Source organism: Ctenopharyngodon idella, chromosome 3 (genome assembly GCF_019924925.1).
Source record: "Ctenopharyngodon idella isolate HZGC_01 chromosome 3, HZGC01, whole genome shotgun sequence".
Classification (NCBI taxonomy): domain Eukaryota; kingdom Metazoa; phylum Chordata; class Actinopteri; order Cypriniformes; family Xenocyprididae; genus Ctenopharyngodon; species Ctenopharyngodon idella.
This window is the reverse complement of record NC_067222.1, coordinates 6,109,453-6,133,526: the sequence shown is the minus strand read 5'-3', so window position 1 is coordinate 6,133,526 and position 24,074 is coordinate 6,109,453. Positions and strand designations below refer to the sequence as shown.

At 36.6% G+C, this 24,074-nt stretch overlaps 2 protein-coding genes across 4 annotated transcripts in view; both read left to right on the top strand.

The window, feature by feature from the left end:
* Nucleotides 1–24,074, top strand: part of LOC127508646 (tripartite motif-containing protein 16-like) — a 134,630-nt gene that overhangs the window by 21,364 nt on the left and 89,192 nt on the right. For 2 of the 3 annotated variants that reach the window (XM_051886777.1, XM_051886779.1), the window contains exons 1-6: nucleotides 18,224–18,424; nucleotides 21,307–21,916; nucleotides 22,072–22,167; nucleotides 22,277–22,510; nucleotides 22,590–22,740; nucleotides 22,852–22,911. In XM_051886777.1, coding sequence (XP_051742737.1) covers nucleotides 21,311–21,916; nucleotides 22,072–22,167; nucleotides 22,277–22,510; nucleotides 22,590–22,740; nucleotides 22,852–22,911 — 1,147 coding nt within the window. In that variant the 5' untranslated portion in view covers nucleotides 18,224–18,424; nucleotides 21,307–21,310. Of the gene's footprint in view, nucleotides 1–18,223; nucleotides 18,425–21,306; nucleotides 21,917–22,071; nucleotides 22,168–22,276; nucleotides 22,511–22,589; nucleotides 22,741–22,851; nucleotides 22,912–24,074 lie in introns of those variants that run through there. The other variant, XM_051886778.1, reaches the window with a different exon arrangement.
* Nucleotides 1,744–13,224, top strand: LOC127508655 (nuclear factor 7, brain-like). Its single transcript, XM_051886793.1, has 6 exons — nucleotides 1,744–2,484; nucleotides 4,217–4,312; nucleotides 4,507–4,737; nucleotides 4,815–4,837; nucleotides 4,919–5,037; nucleotides 12,435–13,224. Exons 1-6 carry the CDS (start codon nucleotides 2,110–2,112, stop codon nucleotides 12,935–12,937), a joined length of 1,347 nt encoding a protein of 448 aa, XP_051742753.1. The 5' UTR covers nucleotides 1,744–2,109; the 3' UTR covers nucleotides 12,938–13,224.

The following is a 24,074-nucleotide window of genomic DNA, read 5'->3' as shown; positions in this document are numbered from 1 at the left end:
TCTGACCACAGAACAGTTTTCCACTTTGCCACAGTCCATTTTAAATGAACCTTGGCCCAGAGAAAACGCCTGCGCTTCTGGATCATGTTTAGATATGGCTTCTTTTTTGACCTATAGAGTTTTAGCTGGCAACGGCGAATGGCACGGTGGATTGTGTTCACTGACAGTGTTTTCTGGAAGTATTCCTGAGCCCATGTTGTGATTTCCATTACAGTAGCATTCCTGTATGTGATGCAGTGCCGTCTAAGGGCCCGAAGATCAGGGGCATCCAGTATGGTTTTCCGGCCTTGACCCTTACGCACAGAGATTGTTCCAGATTCTCTAAATCTTTGAATGATATTATGCACTGTAGATGATGATAACTTCAAACTCTTTGCAATTTTTCTCTGAGAAACACCTTTCTGATATTGCTCCACTATTTTTCGCTGCAGCATTGGGGGAATTGGTGATCCTCTGCCCATCTTGACTTCTGAGAGACACTGCCGCTCTGAGAGGCTCTTTTTATACCCAATCATGTTGCCAATTGACCTAATAAGCTGCAAATTGGTCCTCCAGCTGTTCCTTATATGTACATTTAACTTTTCCGGCCTCTTATTGCTACCTGTCCCAACTTTTTTGGAATGTGTAGCTCTCATGAAATCCAAAATGAGCCAATATTTGGCATGACATTTCAAAATGTCTCACTTTCAACATTTGATATGTTATCTATATTCTATTGTGAATAAAATATAAGTTTATGAGATTTGTAAATTATTGCATTTCTTTTTTATTCACAATTTGTACAGTGTCCCAACTTTTTTGGAATCGGGTTTGTATAAAGACAAAGCAGAACTATTTGTCTCCGAGCAACACAAAGCCGCATTTCAATTCTGAATCCGCATTTTGAAGCGGTGCTGCACAGACCGATCGGTGTATGACATCAAAGTACCGCGAGAGCGATTCAAAAGCATACGTAGCCTTCTGCTCTTTAATCACTCTCGCAGTACTCTGATGTTATACACCAGTTGGTCTGATAGTGATGATCAGCTTGAAGTCAAACAAGCCTAATGATTCAGTGGACCTTTCATAAAGAGAACCATTTACTTCATTCCTGAATTAATCAGTCGTTTGAACAAATCGAATCGAATGAATGAATGAATCGAATGAATGAATGACTCAATGACTTAATAATTAAGACATTTACCGCCACCTACTGGCAGTTTTAGTTTCATATTTAGAGTATAATTTCATTAAAAAATAATTTCATATTTCCATAGTAATAAAAAAGAAAATATTAAAGATATAGTTCACCCACAAATGAAAATGCAGTCATCATTTACTCACCTCACCCTCATGGTCCAAAAGAGTATGTGTAATAAATTCTATGATGAATCAAATAAAATATTTCTTCCTGAAGCTACTTTTTATAATGTCTATTTGGTGCTTTACACAACAATCACTTTAAATTATCTTTCGGGAGTAATTTCTCAACCAAATTTGATGTGCGATTAATTAGATTAATTGATCACCACATCAATCACACACACAATTAATTAGATTAAAAATGTAATCGCTTGATAGCCCTACTTTTTATACAAAATTAAATTAATATATCACTATATATTCTAGATTCCCCACATAAATAAATTAATAACTTTAAGTTATGTCCATTTCTGAATAAATAAAGCAATAACTGATGTCATCAAATCATGTTTTGATTTATTGGTCAGAAGTTATCGTACATTATACCAGTAAAAATTCGTATTTTCTGTGGGTTATTTTTTATTACTGTGTTATATCAAAAAATTACATTTGAATTAATCAATAAAATAAGAAGAATTGTACAGCCCTAATGTGAACTGTCCCTTTAAGGATTTAGCATTAAGCTTTTAATTCAGAGTTTGATTCAAGTTCATTTTGAAGGCATTTTGTTAACATTAACCTTTAGAAATCCTGATGTTGATCTGTTTGAACACACCCAAGTGACCAGAAGCCTCACCCTCTCTCATTTCTCTTTTCTGTCATACTGACTCTCGTGTCTTGACAAAAGCAGACAAGTATCAGCGATCAGTGTTTCATTTTTCAGAAAGTGAAAGTAAAGTTTAGATTGCTGGAGCTCAAACAGTGAAAATGGCTTCATTATCTGAAGATGATTTTTCTTGTCCTGTGTGCTGTGAAATCTTCAACAATCCTGTTATTTTATCATGTAGTCACAGTGTCTGTAAAGAGTGTCTTCAAACTCAGGAGTGTCCTGTCTGCAGGAGAAGATCCTCAAGAGATGATCCTCCATGTAATCTTGTGTTGAAAAACTTGTGTAAGTTGTTCCTGAAGGAGAGAAATGAGAGGCGTTCATCAGGATCTGAGGAGATCTGCAGTTTACACAGTGAGAAACTCAAACTCTTCTGTCTGGACGACAAACAGCCTGTGTGTTTAGTGTGCAGAGATTCACAACAACATGACAATCATAAACTCAGACCCATCAGTGAAGCTGTTTCATCAAATAAGGTAAGACAATTGTCTCTTGTTTCACACGTAAAGAACAATAATTAGTCATCAAATCACATTCATCCACTCAATATTTTTCTCTGCCATTTTACTCAACTTCGTATGACATTTACTGTGTTGTGAAAAAGTATTTGCCCTGTCCTGATTACTTCTGTTTTTGTGTCTCATACTAAATAGTTTTAGATCTTCAAACAAAATTCAACATAAAACAAAGTCAACCTCAGTAAACACAGAATACAGTTTTTAACAGCTATCCCCAGAAGAAAAACAAATTGCCCCCTTTAGCAGGAATAACTGCAACCGAATGCTTGTGATAACTGGAGCTCAGTCTTTCACAGCACTGTGGTGGGATTTTGGGCCACTCCGAAACTTTAATTGTTCTTATTTGAGCCGTTCAGGGGAGGATTTTCTCCTATGCTTTGAATCATTGTCTTGCTGCTTGAGCTTCAACTTACAGACTGAAGATTGAGTATTCTCCTTTCTGGTAGAAAGCCAAAAAAAAAAAATGCAGTTGAACAGGGCTGCAGTTATTAGGGTAGGGCTGCACCAGCCATTTGTAAGTTCTTACTTAAACTGGAATGTAAAGTCCACACTAGAGGCTTAGTAACTACTAGCTTGTTTGTAACTAACTCTGTACTTCATTCGGTTGCACCATTTGTTCTTAAGGCAGACCTAGTAGGACGTAAACTCTCCATAAAGTAATGCGTAGTCGCATAATATGATGTTTATCCTCAATGATCCAATAGCAGCCTTCAAATACTTGAGCAGAAGTTGTTGAAATACCGTGAATTTCCGTTTATCGTTCATTCAAACTTTTTGCCTAACATAACTAACGTAAAAATAAGTTTCCATTAAATATAATACTACTTAATCATGAATAACATAAGTGTTTTTATATCTAAATAATCTTCAGAAACAGTATTTGAAACAAAATTAATAAGGATCAATAAATACTCATACAAAAATAAATAAATAAATAAAAACAAATAAACAAGAAATGTCATTTATTGATTAAGACTAATTTCACTGGACATGCACAACATGGCGCGATGCACACAGCGGTGCGCTGTTTAGGACAGGTTCATGTTAAAGAGCCCCTAACAAAGTAATCTTTTTACATAATTTTCTCTCTTAAAATGTAATCGAGTGTAAATGTCAGCATTATCATATATGAATTTAAGTCTGTCAGGTAAAACAAGAGCTCATTGATGCAATTCAGTCAGTCTGCTATTTTATTACAACCGTTACTTAAATATAAATATATAAATATTTAGTTTATACGTAGAGTTATGCTTCAACTGAGTTTAATGGCAACGCAAAATATTTAGTATTGCTTAACCCATTTATGTCAAAACTAGGCTAAGTTGTAACTTACGCACAGCTGGTGCAACCAGCCCCAGGACTGGTTGTTTTTAGCTCAGCTGAACCACATTATGAATACAGTTTCAGAGATTTGAGGAATTAGTAACTATATGGGGGAAAATACATGTTCGTGCAGGTTTTTTGCTTCAATAAATAACTTTTTCTTTTACAAACTGTACTTTGTGTTTATACAGGTTGCCTTTGTTTTAAGGTAGGTTTTAATTTCTGAATCAATTTAGTATGAGATGTACAGAAGACAGAAGAAATCAAGATGGGGCAAATACTTTTAACTGCATTATATGATCATATCACTGTATTGTATTCTCTTTACTGTAATCTGGTGTTTTATGTATTTTTTGTTCAATTCTAGGAGGAGCTCAATAAAGCACTGAAGTCCTTACAAGAGAAAATTCAACACAATGAAAAAATGAAAGGAGAGTTTGAGAAAACAGTTCAACACATCAAGGTGAGGAAACATAATCGAGTGTCACTTTCATTACAGCTGAAGGATCACTATATACAGTTATGATTTGATATATTTAATATAATGGATTCCGGTTTAATATTTCTGTAAATGACAAGTATCAATCTGCTTCTGGATCCGTTATATGCCGGGTATCCTAGTGAATGTGAATGAATGTGAATGTGATTTGATTTCAGTCTCAAGCTGAGCACACAGAGCATCAGATTAAACAGCAGTTTGAGAAGCTTCATCAGTTTCTCAGAGATGAAGAAGAAGCTACAATCACTGCACTGAGGGAGGAAGAGGAGCAGAAGAAGCAGATGATGAAGGAGAAGCTGGAGGAGATGAACAGACACATCTCAGCTCTTTCACACACAATCAAAGACATGGAAGAGATGATGAAAGCCAATGACGTCTGCTTTCTGAAGGTCTGATTTCAGATCATTGGTTGATCATTGGTTCATTGATTGAGTTCTTGATGATTAATGGTGTGTTTGTTCTGCAGAAGTTTCCAGCCTCAATGGAAAGGTGAGTGATCTGCTGGTGTCTCTGGTCTCTCTGCTTCTGATCCAAAGCCACTGCAGTTCTGACTCCTGAATGTTCTTCCAGAGTCCAGATCTCACAGCCGGATCCACAGATGGCTTCTGGAGCTTTGATTCATGTGCCACGTTACTTAGGCAACCTGCCGTTCAGAGTCTGGAAGAAGATGCAGGACATCGTCCAAAACAGTGAGTCTGCTGTAGACCTGTGAAAATTAATATTTTCAATTATGTTGTAGTAATGATTCTCCTTTCTTCATCTACTCAAGTCCAGAACAGTGTAAAAATGAAAAGATAGTTGATGCATCATTTGGGCTTCTTCAGACTGACCCACTGAACCCTCTGAAGAACCTCAAATATAATAATGTGTACTCAAGTGTCATGTGTACTCAGGTGTTTCTGGAGGAACAGCTGACAGTCTCTAGAGTTCACGCAGAAATGCGTGGGTGCATTTCATAAGCTCCTCAGAGAACTGGCTGATGCATACGTTCTCCTGAGGTTTCCCATGCCGGAGACGCCGGTTCGAGTCCCGCTCGGAGCAGGTTGAGTAGGACCGGTTACACCAGCACAGAAGGACCTGCTACCCTTCACAGCACAGACAAATATTAATATATTACAATATTACAATATTAAAATAACTAATTAACTAGATAAAAAAAGTTCAAGACAAGCTTTTTGTTGGCTTGAGAAAGCCTGACCAGAACGTTTGAAGTTGTTTAAAAAGCTTTTGAAGTTTGAAGGTTTTAAGGCCATGCTGTCTCTCAGAAACACAGATATATAGTGTTTGCTATGGTTTATGGCTAGAATGTTTTAACATGTTGCTAGCATGTTTTACCATGTTGCAATCATGTTATAACATGTTTTAACACATTGCTAGCATGTGTCTAACATGTTTCAGCATGTTGCTAGCATATTTTAGACCGTTGCTAGCATGTTTTAATATTGTTGCTAGACTTTACTAGTGTGTAGTAACATGTAGCTAGCCTGTCCTACACTTATTGCTAGATTTTGCTAGCAATGGATAGATAGATCTCAGCGCAGGTATAAATACGGAAGCAGATACCTTGCGTATTCAGTTTTCACTGAGGAGCCGAGCTGGTGACCCGGTCGCTCAGCAGTGGTACAGCAACTGTGGCGACGGGACGTAATGTCTCCGTTCCCTCCTTCAGGGAACGAGTGTTACATACGTAACCGAGTTGTTCCCTTTCAGTTGGTCATGTTCGACATTACGTCGGAAGCTATCATGTGTAGCTATAAGTATCATGTGGAAGTATCATGTGGAAGTTACACATATAGACTGGCCTAATTAGCACAGTACAACATATGGAATGTCTCTGGGGTGGCTCTGGCCTAGTTAGGGAGGAGACTACACCATGAAGGCTATAGAATCTAGCAAATGTGTTGGGTGTCGCCTAGTCCGCAGCTCTACAACCTCTGCTTAGAGACAGCCTTTCCTCTCTGCTGGCCTCCGTAACAGACAAAGAGCTGGTCTGAGGTCCTGAAGCTCTGTGTTCGGTCCACGTACAGGTGCAAAGTGCGGACAGGACAGAGCAAAGCTAGGGCTGGGTCAGCCTCCTCCAGGGCAGCGCTTGCAGGTTCACCACCTGGTCCCTGAAGGGAGTGGTGGGGACCTTGGGCACATCGGGCATCTCCAGCGGTCTTACCGGTGGAAAGAACTCCACTCAACGAATAGGGTCCTCTTCAAGAAGTGCCTCATCTCGAAGTGATGTTGTCTACCAACGCTTGGAGTAGATCACCTAAGACCTCTGTGTCCCGTCCAGAGACCAGACATGGAGATTCCAGAGGTCCGGACGCGGGTGCCATAGGGTGCCCCGTCTCTGAGAGAGCAGATCCTCCCTCAGAGGAATGCGCCAGGGAGGGGCTGTCGTGAGGAGCATCAGTTCTGGGAACCAGGTCCGGTTGGGCCAGTAGGGTGCAATTAGCCCATTGTACATGGCCCCCCAACTGGTGGCAGAGGCATCTGTGTAGACCACAGCATGCCTGGACACATGTTCTAGGGGAACTCCTGCCCGTTGAAACCAAGGGTCCGACAACGGGCTGAAGGTTTGGTGACAGTATGGGGTAATGGAAACCTGGCACGTGCCACGCAGCCACGCCCATCTCAGGACTCGTGCGTGAAGCCAGTGCTGAAGTGGCCTCATTTGGATCATTCCCAGTGGCGTTACTGTGGCTACGGATGCCCCAGGAGCCTCTGAAAAAGTTTCAGTGGGGCTGCTGTCCTGCCTTTGAATGAATTCAAGCAGTTCAACACTGACCGAACACGATTCTCTGTGAGGCGTGCTGTCTGGTTGACTGAGTCCAGCTCCATACCGAGAAAAGAGATCCTCTGGACAGGGGAGAGTTTTCTTTTTTCCCAGTTCACCCTAAGTCCCAACTGGCTGAGGTGACTGAGTACCATGTCCCTGTGTTCGCACAACTGCTGTCGTGTCTGGGCCAATATGAGCCAATCGTCGAGATAGATGAGAATATGAACGTTGTGTTCTTTCATGGGAACAATGGTTGCCTCCGATTGGCTATAACACACCACTTTTGGCCCGCACAGAAGAGAACTGGATGTCCCTGAACTTGGGGGACGCCGGGCAAACTGAATTGCATAGCTGAATCTGATGGTCTGGATGAGCCAGCAAGATGGGCTGGGAAGCGCTAGCCAGGCTCCCAGAGACCGTACAAGCAGAGTCAACGGGGCCACAGTACCTGCAGTGGGGCAGCGAGGTAGAATGCAGGGACCTGACTCGGAAGGCACTATGGGGTCCCAAAGTGGGGTCTGAGTGTGCGGTGCAACACTTACCTGGTTCCACGATTGGGCAGAGGGTGCGTGAGAAGGCTTAGTTGCTCCCTCGAACCACACACTGCTGCCCACTGGCGACAGAAGAGGGGGATGAGAGTGGCAAGGCACAGCATCGCACACTGCCGTCCGCGCCCTCTTGGGACCCAGAGATAGAGGAAAGTGCTCTTTAATTGAGAATTTGGGTACTGCTGACTGTGGGACCAGCGGCGGAACAGAAATAGAATGAAACAAAGGATTCTCCACCTGTCCCTCCTCCGGGGGAGGGAGTGGTGCAGTCACCATCTCCCAAAGAGCTGCTCCCTCCATCCCTATGTCGCTCGCGTCTCAGAGGTGCTTGCATTTTCGCTCACTGCCTGATGTGGCAGGGGCCTGGACAGCCAGCCTGTGGCCGGCCCCATGCTGAGGCTGAGCAGGGGCGGAGGCGCCCTTGGCATCGAACAGGCAGAGGGGTTGCAGCCGGTGACTGGGTGGAAGCAGCAGGTGGTCGCCGGGGCAGGATGTGCTTTATCACCTCCGTCTGCTTCAAAATTCTTGACCGCATTGGCGAAAAGGCCGGCCTGGGAGATGGGGCGTTGAGGAACCGAACTTTGTCGGGCTCATGCATATCTGCCAGGTTCAGCCAGAGATGGCGTTCCTGGGCAAAAGCCTCTAAGTCGTCTGACATCTTTTTTTTATCAGACACCTATGTATAGGTTTCTGTATAAGTACCAGCACTTCTAATGGGATGAGGCTGGGATTTAGCGAGTTTGAAGTTAAAGTATTTGAAGAACGTATAGTATGTGTTCATTTTTGACAGATGGGGCTTTTAGAAGCGTTTGCATCAGAAGTCTTGAAATGTTAAATAACAATAGAGAGGACATTTGAAAAACATAACATTCTATGTCTCGAAACTCATTTAATTACTTTAAAAATGGCCAACTTTTATTTAAAACTATTAAAACCAGTATTATACATGAGCACAAATACACACACACAAGTACACAAACCCTCAAATGCAATCATGCACACATATCCCTGTCCTCGTATATGCCTACACTTTTATATGACCTAATAAATAAATTAACAAGCATTGAAATAAATTATAAAATCTGAAGACTGTTTAATATTGCTGTTTAATAAAACTATTCAAGTGTAAATTATATCATAATTTTAACTAAAACATACAAATAAGGAGAAACCCATATATAGGCCCAATAGGCATAATAGGCATAATAAAGCATAAAAAACTCTTCTCTGAGAATAGATAACATTTTAAATTGTCAATCTGCAATTACTTTCAATTTCAGTATCTATAACATCCCTTTTTGACTAGGTGGAGAAAGCACTTTTTCACATTAAAACTTTTGCAGATGCTGTAAGAATACATACAGTGCATCTGTAAAGTATTCACAACGCTTCACTTTTTCCACATTTTGTTATGTTACAGCTTTATTCCAAAAGGGATTAAATTCATTATTTTCCTCAAAATTCTACGAACAATAACCAATAATGACAGCATGAAAGAAGATTGTTTGAAATCTTTGCAAATTTATTAAAAAAAAAAAACGAAAAAAAAAAAAAATAATCACATGTACATAAGTATTTAGTCTTTGCTCAGCACTTTGTTGAAGCATCTTTGGCACTAATTACAGCCTCAAGTTTTTTTTGAGTATGATGCTACAAGCTTGGCACACCTATTTTTGGGCAGTTTCTCCCATTCTTCTTTGCAAGACCTCTCAAACTCCATCAGGTTGGATGGGGAGCGTCGGTGCACAGCCACTTTCAGATCTCTACAGAGATGTTCAATCAGGTTCAAGTCTGGGCTCTGGCTGGGCCACTCAAGGACATTCACAGAGTTGTCCCGTAGCCACTCCTTTGTTATCTTGGCTGTGTGCTTAGGGTCGTTGTCCTGTTGGAAGATGAACCTTCGCCCCAGTCTGAGGTCCAGAGCACTCTGGAGCAGGTTTTCATCAAGGATGTCTCTGTACATTGCTGCATTCATCTTTCCCTCGATCCTGACTAGTCTCCCAGTTCCTGCAACTGAAAAACATCCCCACAGCATGATGCTGCCACCACCATGCTTCACTGTAGGGATGGTATTGGCCAGGTGATGAGCGGTGCCTGGTTTCCTCCAGACATGATGCTTGCCATCACAGGTGGACTCCAATCAAGTTGTAGAAACATCTCAAGGATGATCGGTGGAAACAGGCTGCACCTGAACTCAATTTTGAGTGTCATGGCAAAGGCTGTGAATACTTCTGTACATGTGATTTTTCCGTTTTTTATTTTTAATAAATTTGCAAAAATTTCAAAAGAACAAATAATGAATTTAATCCAGTTTTGAATAAGGCTGTAACATAACAAAATGTGGAAAAAGTGAAGCACTGTGAATACTTTCTGGATGCACTGTAGATTTCTTACTTCATGTTCATTGAGAAGGGCTGGCCATCGTTCTTTCATTCTTCTTATTGAAGGAACTGCTCCTTCTTTATGGACGCATGATAGAGGAGATGATCTTGTCAGGCAAGCATGTTTTAGTCTATATTGTAAATGTCCTCTTTTGTCAGTAATATTGCAAAACTTACATGCCCACTGCATATGCATTTTCATTTCGTTTCACCTGCAGGAATAACAGATCCAAGTTAAAAGGGTATAAGAACAGTTAAGTCACAACACTGACAATTAATCAAGTTAGAAAACTATACTGACTTAATGTCCTTGATTAACAACTAATTTACATCTTCAAAAAGTTTTGAAAACATGAAATAGGAAATGCTTTATGTACGGTATGTCCATAATGAACCTTTTATTTGTGCTTATTTATCTGGTAAATTTTCAGCCAGTATGTGACAATGTACATCCAGTTGGTCTTCATCACAGATTAAACACGGCGGTAAATTTAATGTAACTTTTGACATTCGTTAGACATTCAGTTTCATACCCATTAAACTCTGCGCATTTCATGTTTTCAGCCCAAACCAACTCAGATATACATAAACAAATGCCCTTTGCATAGCACAAGCCTTAATTTCAAAAAATAAAATATATATTAATTAGCCCTATAAATCAATTAAACAATGTAACTATATGACATTATGATATCAGACTAATAGTAAAATGTTCAGAAAAAAATGTCCCTTTTATTGCTCAAGGCTCTGTTTTTGGAATTAGCATTTAATATGTTTTATAATATTTTTGGGACTTTAAATGAATGCAATACTGTAAGTCCATTAAACTACAACATGTTTGACCTATCTAACCAACTGTAAATTACTATTATTATTATTTAGATTATTAATCTGGTATTGTTATATATTTAACACTGAACCCATTTAAATCAATTAAATCAAATCGAATCAAAATGTATTTGTAAAGCACCTTAAGAAAAAGTGTTGTACAAAAACCATTTGGCCTAAAGGTATCAAACCAACTGTGAATTACTCAGAATATTATTCCTCATGTTGCACAAGGCTTGTTTTTCAGATTGTTGTTCAATAGAGGAAATTTTATTCTGAGTAATTTGCAGTTGTGTTATGTAACGTGGTGTGTAGAAACTCTCATGAAGTGGAATAATCCTAGAAGGCAGACTTTAATAACAAAATACTCAGAAACCAGGAGAAAACCACATTACAATCCACGAACGAGAACCAACAGAGACTGAGGGAGAACACAGGGTATATATACACATGGCAAACAAAGAGAACTTAACAAGATAATGAACAACACACAAGTGAACATAAATACTAATTAGACACACTAGAAAAACTAGGTCACAGGACAGAACCAAAAACACAATGCAGGAGGGAAACAGAGATCAGACATGTGACAAGTTGGTTTGATAAATGTAGATCTGACAGTGTTTTAGTTTAATGGATTTACAGTATTGCATTCATTTAAAGTCTCAAAATTATAAAACATATCCAACATATCCAAAACAGAGCCTTGTGCAATAAATTGGATATTTTTCTGAACATTTTAATAATAGTTTGTTATCATAATGTCATATAGTTACATTGTTTAATTGATTTATAGGGCTAATTAATATATATTTTATTTCTTGAAATTAAGGTTTGTGCTATACAAAGGGCATTTGTTTATGCATATTGGAGTTGGTTTGGGCTGAAAACATAAAATGCAAAGAGAATTTAATGGGTATGAAACTGAATGTCTAACGAATGTCAATTGTTAAACTAATTTTACCGCTGTTAAATACACCCCTTCACTCAGAATGAGATGTGTTCATTTCACGGTGTTTATATTACAATTACACAATTTTTCCTTTACATGTTTCAAGACTGTCAAAGTAAGTAACTTACTATTAAAATGTCCCGGGGTGGCACTTTTGCTTGCGTGCGCTCTTTGCATGTGCCTGAAATGGTATGATAAAGCAATAATCCCCAAGAAGCCGTGGTTTACAATGAATTTATAACAGCTAAGGGGTGTCGTTAGGCACAATGCGGAGCAGAGTGCTCGCTCAGTGTTGCTCTCCGATCGGTCCCGAATCGCTCTTAGACTAAGACACCAACGTAGATGTTTATAAGATAAATTAGGAGCTTTCTGAGAGGATTCTTAGCTTTAAGAATATGGGCCCTTCTTTCAACACAGTTTTAATATTGACATATGTGTAAACAATGTGTGTAAACTAGTGTGCCACACAAAATATGTGTAATGTTTCTAAACAGAGTGTATATTTGATCAACAGGACGAGTCTCATAATTCATAATAATCTGTGTACGGTTCACTCTTGATCATTATATGAACATCAGAATAAAAGCATCTGTTGATTGTGTCTCATCAGCTCCTGTGATTCTGAATCCAAACACTGCGAATCCAGATCTCGTCCTGTCTGATGATCTGACCAGTGTGAGAGACAGCGGGAACAAACAACCTCTTCCTGATAATCCAGAGAGATTTGATATCTATTCCTGTGTTCTGGGTTCAGAGGGTTTTAACTCAGGAACACACTGCTGGGATGTGGAGGTTAAAGAGAATTCAGCCTGGAGTCTTGGAGTAACTACAGCATCAAACCAGAGGAAGGGATTTGTTTTCTTCAACGCTGATGTCTGGAGTGTGCGGTACAGTGTGTTTACGCAGACTGGTTTTCCTGTTGAACAGTATCTTGAGCGTGTGAGAGTGTATCTGGACTATGACAGAGGAATGGTGTCATTCTCTGATCCTGTAACTAACACACATCTACACACATTCACAACCACCTTCACTGACACACTCTTTCCTTTCTTCAGTTGTTCTTCCTCTCTAAGGATCTTACCATTAAATAGTCAGGAAACGTTGCTCCTGTAGGTCTGGATCTTCCTGTTTTTATCATGTTATCGTGCTTCACTGGTGATTCATTGTGTCACTGGCGTTACTGTTTTTTGTCTGTCACATTAAATAAAATGTGTCATATGTGACATGATGATAATTTTACATTGAATTCTATTACACTCAGAAATGAAGATTTAAAGGATTGCATCATTACTTGTTTATATTTCATTGTTAAAGCAAATACATGGTTGTGCAAATGAACTGACTTCATTCAATCACACTGTTAACAAACCTGATTAAAATAATAAATAACATACAATCTCTTTATTTTTTTCATTATTATTATTTTTCTGTAATTCATTGACTTCATGTGCTGAAAAAAATGAGAAATAATATTTCATAAAAACCTTTAAAATTGTCAGAGAAGTAAGGTAACACCAGTGACAAAAAAAAAAAAAAATGGTACATGCGGTCTAAATGCACAAAATAAATAAATAAAATAAATTATTAAGCTGTTATAATCTAATAATGTGGTCTAAGTTTAAATGTTAGAAAAAGAAATACATTTTAAGACATCTTGCCATATACCAAAAGTGGACATTTCTGTAGAATGTGCACAGCAATGAAGGGTGACACTCTAAAATGTCAAGAGTGCAGAATAGACACTTGAGCTCTGAGTTGACTTACTCTGAGAAGGGAAAATCTGAGTTCTTTGCAAATAAGTGTAAATAGTAATTAGATGCTATTTATACTTTACACTGGCAGATACATACTATTTGCACCTCAGTATTGTTGTACATTAACAGGATGCAATAATAACAGAGTGTAAATAATTATATTTATTAAAATTATAAATACTTTTATCATTGTTAAACACTCGTTTGGCACTTTACTTCCACTTTTAGAACATTTTCTTCTTTTTTACTGAAAATAAATGCCTTTCTGATGTGATATGTGATGGGAAAAGGGAGAAGTGCAAGCTCGGCAGTTTTTACTTAACCTCCTTTTTTGAAATGGGCCCCAGGTTTGACTGTAGTAAAATTAATGCAAAGCTGATACCTGAAATCAACATTTCAAAAAAAAAAACAAAAAAACTAAACCTTGACAAAAAGTTGTCTTTGAGAATGTCTAAGTATAAATCCAAATCCACAAGTTAATAAAAATATATTTCTAAAAACACTAGATAATTTATAAGCCACTTTATACAGAACTATATAGGAATCTAGTGGTTACAACATGGCATTAATTTTTTTTTTTTTTTTTTATTCCCACCAGATGGCACTAATATACCTTCAGAAAATTTTATTTTAAATGCCTTGTCTCTATTATAACATGGAATACTGCTTTAATTGAAAAATAATTAAAAATATATTAGAAAAAAAAGTGTATTATTTTCAATGGGGAAAAATAGCTAATAAAAATTGTATAAATATTGCAGAGTATCATAAAATTCCCTCACAATTCTAAATAATAATTACAAAAATATTACAGTATTACATTGGTTTTCCTGGGAGAAAAATTTTAAGACTTCGGTCACTTTTGACTGTGAAGAAGTAAGTGTGCCCCCTAAAGGAGGGTTTTAATAGAAGTTAACCCTTTTACACATAAAGGCTGGAATACACTACACGACTTTTGCGTAAGGAAATTATTTTCTTTCTCAGGTCTTGTGACATTTCTCTTCCATGTGGTGCCATTGCTGACAGCATGAAATGGGAAGGGGTTTTAACACCCTTTTATAGTCAACTGTCTGCTGGACACCTGTGTAATGAATAATTAGACTCTTTTGTGGTTGAATTCTTGTTAAATTAGACATTTATAGTCTAAAATGTAGCTTTGCTCCAGAGACTTTCAGTGGGGTGTACTCATTTTTGCATCACCCTAATTTGAGTAAAACTGAAAAATGTGTAATCTAAGTTATATTATTAACCTTACTTTCATGTTATAAGTTAAGCAGATGATATATAAAACTTAGTTTTGTCAACATTTTGGAAATTGTTTTTGTGTTAATTGAGATATTGGTTAAAATATTACTTTTCAAAGGGGGTGTACTCATTTACGCTGAGAACTGTAAACACAAGTTTAAGATTTGTGCAATATAATTTTTAATGTGTTTAAAGTTTTGATTTATTTTTTTAAATGTACTTTTAATTTTTTAATTTACAGTATAAAAATTATTATGTCTATGGAGAGTCTCGACAAAGACAGCGAACCAGACGTGTGTGTGTATGAAATATGATACTCAAAAAAATGAATACAAACTTGCATTAATATATAGTATATGCATGTGTTTTTTGTTGAGCATCATATTTATACATCTGGGTTTTAAAGCTTATATATGCAATTCAATGATAATTGAGAGATGGAAAAATAAATGTTCCCCAAAAGCCTGTTCTGTCATATTTAACATTTACATTAAAATGAAGAAATGTAAAATGTTTTAATTTTTTACATTAAAAAAATGGTGTACGAACATGAATAATCGAGATGCTTCAGTCCAGTTACATTTACTTTATAAAAATCATTACAAATCACAAAGCAAAAAAGACTTCACTTGATAAAAAACAAAACAAAACAAAACAAACAAAAAAAAACGTATGAACTGTCAATCAGAGGACAGAAGGCATGAAATAGATTGTGTACAACAGATTTTTTTCAGCAAAGTTTTGGTCATATTGATAAATTATATATAGGCCCTAGAATTTTGCGTATTAAATATGATACAATATATTCACAAATAGGCATTATACTTATTGTTCAGCAGAATTTTAAAAAGAATGTTTAGTTTAAGTTATGAGAGAATTAATGTCTTAAAAATTTAGCTTGCCAATTTGTATTGACACAAGCATTTCATTTTTTTCTGTTTTCAATTAATTTATACACTCAAAGAGGAAACTATCCTGGAGATACAAACATTACAATAAAAAATAAAAGTCATGTTTAAAAAAAAAAAATCATGACATTTTATTATTTATGTCCTAATTAGATGGAAAATAGCAATAAATTATTTTTCTGATTTCTCTTTATGGTCTTGCCCTTTTTAGGGCTAGTGTGAAATTTAACTGTGCAGACTTAACTTATATGAGTTTGCATTATAAATGAATTCATAAATATTGTTTATCACTTATTGTTTATCTGAATGTGTTACAAAGGATGTTTATTGTAAGAGAATAAAATGTTTTAAAAAAGTTTACAGTGTTGTAAAAGGCACTGCCAAACAAGAATTCAGTTTTCAATGAATTTATACCCCCAAAGTAGCAACATATCCTGAGGGATACAACATTAAAATCAAAACTAAAAGTCATATTTTGAAAAAAAATATTGTTGTATTATTTTTTTAATACAACATGTTGTATTATTTGTGTCCTATAATAAGATGGAAAATAGCAATACATTTTTTTTCTGATGTCTTTTTATGGTCTTGCCAACTAAAGGGTTAATGCCACTTCTCATGCCACATCTGTGTCACCCCTGCATTGCAAAGATGGATTTTGTTGATAATTTCATTTGATTGGTAATAATAGCCCTATACTGTGCTATTATTTTAATTGAATTTTATTTGAATGTTAGAATTTGACCTAAAAGGTGAAATCTTAAAAAGGTCTTAAAAAGCTTTAAATTTGACTTTAAAAATTGTGCAGCAACCCTGGATAAAGTTTAGGTTTATATAGCGGGGACATGTTTTTAGTGTTCTGAGTAGTTTTTAATAATGTTTTAAATTATATATTTTAAATTTGCAGTTAGATTAATGTTCAGGACACTTTGCTTAATAATAAAATGTATTTTAGAGTTAATTTTCATGCATATTTATACATACAGTGTCCTGTCCTGGTACAGAAATAACATCCATTCGGTGGAATGGCTCTATATGGTTGTGCTTTTATACTGTCAGCTCCAGGCACGTGCACACATAGACATAAAAGGGGGCTTGAGCACAGCTTCCCTGTAAAACAAATATATTTACTGAATAAAAAAATACTATATATTAGGTCGGCTTTGTCGAGTTCAGATGCCCTCCCACCGCGACAGGCCCCACCTCGTATTTGCTGTTGGCTGACAACTTGTGACAACTATTCCCTAAGACAATAGCTGTCTGGCAATGAGAAGCGAAAAAGAAAAAAGCCCTAGATAAATCGCGTGCATCTCTTTCAGGTAGCCCATATATGTTCACAAACGTGAAAGTTTTGGCTATTTAAGGCTAAGATTATTTATACTTTTAACGACGCATTAATAATTTGACCACCAGCAATGCATTTGCCTGATTTGATAGGCATCATATTATAATTTAAATTATTTTAATGTGCTATGCATTGCGTTTTGAACCATGGTAAAGATATCTGTAGGGCTGTCAATACCGGAAGTGGAGCATTCTACGGACGCGAATCCATGAACCGCATTATTAGACCGTTTTCTAAGGATGCACGATTTATTAAAACCATTAAAAACAGCACTGCATAATGCTATCATTCTTATATGCTTACACAGGAGAATACAATAATAAAAGTTTAAACCCTCACTCTGAACGTGCATGTTTGATGTCCACATATTCTTGTTGAAGAAATTACAGTTGCTGTAGCATTTCTATTATAAAGAAGTAGCCGAATATTATTTTTATTATTATTTATCTAATATTATATTTTTAATTATGCTGGTTGGCCAAAAACAAGGATTTGATCGTGCTGTGTGACAACAACAATTACCAGGCTTTTGGCGCCCTGTGTAGGCATTTGTTATAAGTACTTCTAACATTTCAGAGAAAAAAAAAATCTTGATGTGGTCAAATATGCAGATTAGCTTGTTTTGGTTCATTTAGAAGAAATCTACAGATGCAAACAGACGGAGGGTAATAGGCTAATCTAAATGTGTATTTTTTTTTTCTTCCATTAGAGTAAAAGACATTCAAGCAAAAATAGACCAAAATCTTAAAATTGTCCACTACATGAAAGAAGTATTCCAATAACACCAAAAGAATTAAAATGATTCATTGATTTGTGCAAAATAAACTAATTATTAAACTATGTCCTTATTCTTGGTGCAGTCATTTATTCTAAATATATAGCTACTTGAAAATAGTAGTAGAAAACATGCACATTGTGGCATAGTGTCCTCTGCTGTTGCCTGCTCTTGTGATAAACCTAGTGAATACTAAAGAGGAACATGGTTTCTGTGTGAACTGATTATGTTGTAGAAATCTGTGGAGTATGAAACAATTGCGTGAGTGTGAGGGAATTAAATTAAATTGGTAAGGAAGTCAGAGTTGTGTTAATATATAATATTTTGTTTATTATGTGCCCTTTTTTTCCACTTGAGCCCCTGCCCCCACAATGTCTGTGCACGTCCCTGCTGTTGGACATACGGGAAACAGAAAGAGTCCGGGTTCACGCCTCTTAATCACCGATCAGCAGCGCGCGGAAACGTTGTAAATACATTTGGATCTATCGAAAGATTTGTCCCTCGTTCAAATATTAAAAAAGACCAACTAAACAACCGTAGAAATCAAATCGCGATATTTGTGGTGATATTCAGGTATGTGAGTTTTGACTGAGTCGCCTGTGGTTCACAAATGCGTAGGCTATAGTTGAAAATATTATTATGACCGTATTTTGGTCGTCATTATGGGATTATTTAAGTTTAATTTTTAAATGTCTGTTTCTGAATGTTTGTTTTAGTTTTGTTACTTTTAGTTTTGTTAGTTTCAGTTTTGTTACTTTTAGTTTTGTTAGTTTCAGTTTTGTTACTTTTAGTTTTGTTAGTTTCAGTTTTGCTGAAGACGTCACGTGCCTGTGCTGTTTATAGATATACTTTCCTATAAAGAGAACGATACGATACGACCAGCCTCTATCCCAGCACAAATAAATAATTAAATTAAATAACTTTAAATAATATGTAGGCCTATGACTTTTGAATAGACTATTGGATATCATATATGGATATTAAGCAAACATAACAACTGAAATTTTAAGATTAATCAATACAGAATTTATATGAACCAAGTTTTTTTATAAAGCATTTTTTCTGAAGTAAAAATACGGCAGCCATGTATGAATGAAAACTGTTAAAATCACACGATCTTTCATTATCACATATATGTTTGTGCTTCAGACATATTTCATATACCCCCAGTTTCACAGACAAGGCAGTCTAGTCCAGACTAAAATGGATGTTTGAACTGTTTTAACTGTAAACAACTTGCACTGACACACACACACACACACACACACACACACACACACACACATATATATATATATATATATATATATATATATATATATATATATATATGTATATATATATATATATATATATATATATATATATATATATATATATATTTTTTTTTTTGTTTTTTTTGTCAGGATGCACCCCAGTAACTTTTATAAAAGCTACTTACATGCCCTAATTGATCTAAGGCCTAATCCTGGTTTATTCTAAGCCTGTGACACCAGGCCTCATTGTTTTACATAGGTCTGAGATTAAAGTGTTACCAAAATGTAAAATGTTTACATAGGTTTAACAGCATTAACTTAAAATATCCAATGAACATTTCTGTACTTGCTCAAGTCTTGTCTCAGGTAGATTGTCAACAGCTTTTCTGTCGCACTAAAGGCGGTCAGGCTGTTGGGCTCATGAATACATTTACAATTATTTATTTAGCAAACACTTTTATCCAAAGAAACTTTTTTTCAGCAGGATGCCGTTGTGCTGACGCGATTCAGCTAGGTTGAGTTGCAGGTGATGTTCTTTCATCCATGGCAAGATGTCCACCAGGCATTCTGAGATCCTTGCAGCTACCGTTAGATCATCTGATTAAAATGAAAAGCATAGCAATGGTACAACAAACCATGTGCCTGTAAAGTGTGCCATTTGGGACAGGGCAAAAATATCCCAGAAATGGTAGTTGCCGATGACGTTATTTAGAGCCCAAGTCTGCGCAGTAGTGATCGTCAGGTATCAAAGTCCTAGCGCATCACTGCAACGACGCACTGTGAGGATAATAAAAGATTATTTAGAAAGCTTACTCCTCATTTAAAAAACAACTTGTTTAACACAAAATACTTCTCGATTCACGAAAGATACTTGAAAGATACTCTTGTGGCACTATGGGCCACAAGAGAAATATTAAGAAAATAAATCAGATTCATCGTCTCTAAGAGAATATGCGGCGTTAATGCAGCGTGCCAAAAGATCGGCCAGTAATATTTGTAATGTAATAATTGACTGGTGTTTGAGTCTTCTTCACCCGCATAACTCTCACGCAAAGTTTGCACATTGTTGGTGTGATATCCACTGGCTCACCTTCATGGTTTAAAATAGATATATTTTCAATATTGCGACATGGCATTTTTTTTTATCACCAGTAGCTCGCAAAATGATAGACACTGATTCACATATCATCGGCGTCATTTCCCGTGATAATAAAATTAAGTAAATTATTAAATAAATGAGTAAACAAACAACAAGCAAACTTAAACTTGCTAAACTTGCCCCCTTAACTGGAGAGTCAAATGTTGCCCATGCTGATTACCATAACGGTGACTTCTAACCAAACATTCAATTAAACATCAAAATAAACCTTAGTTAAAAGTATTTCTGTAAATGTATGACAGAAGTAAAGTCAAACTTTAATCACTTAATTATCTAATTAATTAACTGCAGTTTCTTCAGTGTTACTTAAACACTCTGTAGTTTGGACCCATATAGACATTGAGTGGTGTTTATTTAACACTGAGCATTTTGCTGTGTACCACATTGCTATAATGTTCTCCCTTGGATTAATTAGTAACTTTTTTGAAGAGGATTTTGCTGTGCAGAATGTTGAGTTAATAAAAATTAAGGGTCCCACTTTATATTAGGTGTCTTTAACTACTATGTACTTACATTTAATCATTTGATACAATGCACTTATTGTGTACATGTTTTTACATTGTACTTATATTTTAAAAATACCTGCATGTAATCACATCTGTAATTAATTTCTGTAATTACATTTATAATTACACTGTTGACCATTCCTTACACCTTAATCCACCCTTAAACCTACCCATACCACCAAACCTGTGCCTAACTTTACCTGTATCCCACCTCAATAGCAGCACAAGTGAATTGCAATACAAATTGAACACAATAAATTGTACTTATTTATTGATGTAAGTACATAGTAGTTAAAGCCACCTAAAATAATGTGGGACCAAATTAATTTGAATTTAAGAATGTTTAAAAACTTTCTTAAAACAGAAATTTGATATCTGAGCACTTGGTCACATGCGAGACCCACTGTGATCTCACCCCAAAGACCAAACCAAAGAACACTAAATAGTGCACCTAAACTGTTGTGCTCTCTCTCTCTCTCTCTCTCTCTCTCTCTCTCTCTCTCTCTCTCTCTCTCTCTGTCTGTGTTCATGCAGTGAAATGGCAGAAGCCAGTATTTCAGTGGATCAGGATCAGTTCACTTGTCCAGTGTGTCTGGATCTCCTGAAGGATCCAGTGGCCATTCCCTGTGGACACAGTTACTGTATGAGCTGCATCACTGACTACTGGAATCGGGAGGATCAGAAGGGAATCTACAGATGTCCATTATGCAAACAGACCTTCACACCAAGACCAGTTTTATGTAAGAATGTGGTGATTGCTGAGATGGTGGAGAAACTGAAGATGATGAAACTCCAATCTGCTCCTGCTCCTCCTGCTGCTCCTGTAGTTCCTCACACTGGATCTGGAGATGTTCAATGTGACTCCTGCACTGGAATAAAACAGAAAGCAGTGAAGTCGTGTCTGGAGTGTCGAAGCTCTTACTGTCAAAATCACCTTGAACAGCATGAGAATCTCTTCAGAAGTAAAAGACACAATCTGATGGACGCCACTGGACGACTGCAGGAGATGATCTGCACTCGACATGGTAAAATGCTGGAAATTTACTGCCGTACCGACCAGCGGTGTATCTGTATGCTGTGTTTGATGGATGAACACAAAAATCATGACACGGTATCAACTGCAGCAGCGAGGACTGAGAAACAGGTACTGCTTCATACTGGATCTCATGAGTGACAGTTAATGTAGATCTCTCCACTTTCACTATGTGCTTTTCTCTCAATCAGGGAAACTGATGTGATTAAATATGTTCACTTTTATGTAGCATTTCTCAGATTTATTAATATTTCTGTTTTCTGCAGAGACAATATGAGGAAACACAGAGAAACATCCAGCAGAGAATCCAGCAGAGAGAGAAAGATCTTCAGCAGCTGAGAGAGGCTGTGGAGTCTCATAAGGTGAGTTTGGAGAAGAAGAGAAGTTTGAGTCTCAGTTTGGACTTTCCTCCAGTGCTGGAGCTCTTCTAGTCCCACTGAAGCCACTGTGTGATTGTGATGTGTGTAACAGCGCTCTGCACAGACCGCAGTGCAGGACAGTGAGAGGATCTTCACTGAGCTCATCCGCTCCATTGAGAGACGTCGCTCTGAGGTGACGCAGCTGATCAGAGATCAGGAACGAGCTGCAGTGAAACAAGCTGAAGAACGACTGGAGGAACTGGAGCAGGAGATCACTGATCTGAGGAGGAGAGACGCTGAGCTGAAGCAGCTTTCACACACACAGGATCATGTTCATTTCCTCCAGGTAACACAGATCTTCTCAAACACTGAGGACTTTAACAAGCTTCTGGAATTACAGGGAGTTTGTGTTTTTGTGTCTTTAGAGTTCGTCGTCTGTCTCTCTCTCTGGATCTACAGACGGCTTCACTGTCAGTTCTCATCTGTCTTTTGATGAAGTAGTGAAATCTGTCTCTCAACTCAGAGACAAACTGCTGCAGTTCTGCAGTGAGGAGACAGAAATCATAACTGACAGAGGTAAATACTGATTTATTCTCAGAAATGAGTTCAGCTCTATTCATTAAATTTATAAATAGTTCAATTTAATTTCATGGGAATTAAACTGCAGATGTGTTTTGTTGTCCACAGTAAAAACCATCCAGGTCATTCTGACCCCTGAATATCAGACCAGAGAGGAGCTTCTACAATGTGAGTTACAGATCTAAAATTAACCATTTTTACACTAAATCAATGGCATGATTTTGTTCAAAACTTGTTTTTTTTTTTTTTTTTTTTTCAATTTGTGTGTTTAAAGTACATGGGCTGCAACAAATAAATGATAAAGTCAGTAATCAAAATAATTATAAATACATTTTATTATGGATTAGTTGCATCTGTGCACAGTGACACATCAATGACAGCACTTCACAGTAGTAAAAAACACATTTGCCTACTTTGAAATTCAAAGTTTTGTGAGAAGAGACATTTTGTAACTGCAAGCTAATTGACATTAAATTTCAAAAAAGATGTTTTGAAAAATGTTTTTTTTGTTGTTGTTGTTGTTGTTTTCGACAAGCAATGAGTGCAAATGTATGCCATCTAGATGGAGAGCAAAAAAGAGAGGAAGTGCATTAATTTTTACTTACACTATTAATTGGTAATACTTTAGAATAACTCACGCTATGAAGCATTAGTTAAGCATTAGTAAATAGTAAGTTCATCATTTATAAAGCATTAATAGACATTAGTAAGCAGTTTATAAATACACCTATAAATGCTTTGTTCTTGATTTATAAGCATATCTATAATGTGTTTAATAAATGTATTTTCATACTTTATTAATGATCAATTTATAATTTCTAAATTAAGTATTACATTATGTACAAACCAGTTATTTAGGAGTTGTCAGTGGTTCATAAGATCATTTATAAAGTGTAAGTAAATGATTAATAAACAATTTAAATGTACATTTATGCATCTTATTATTTAGACATATAGTAATAGTTACTCAGTGTGTTAATAAATGCTTTATTAATACATATTCCTACTGTAATTCATGATTAATTCAGGTAGTTATAAAACATTTCGTAGTTGTCAGTTAACTATTTTTGTGAGCTCATCTAAAGTGAGGACTATTCATGCCTCATAAAGCTTGTATAAAGGAGATTTAAAGGATACAGAACATAGAAATATTTATTTCAAGGAAAAAAATGAAACTTTACGATGGGTAACTTGATATAAAATTAAAAGTAAACCTCTGCAATTTCACAGAAAGTAAAAATCCCTGTACTCCTCCAGAAAACATAACTGTGCAGTATTGCTGAATAAAATTTTACCAGTGCCAACACTGGATTACAGGAGTGCTAAAATAC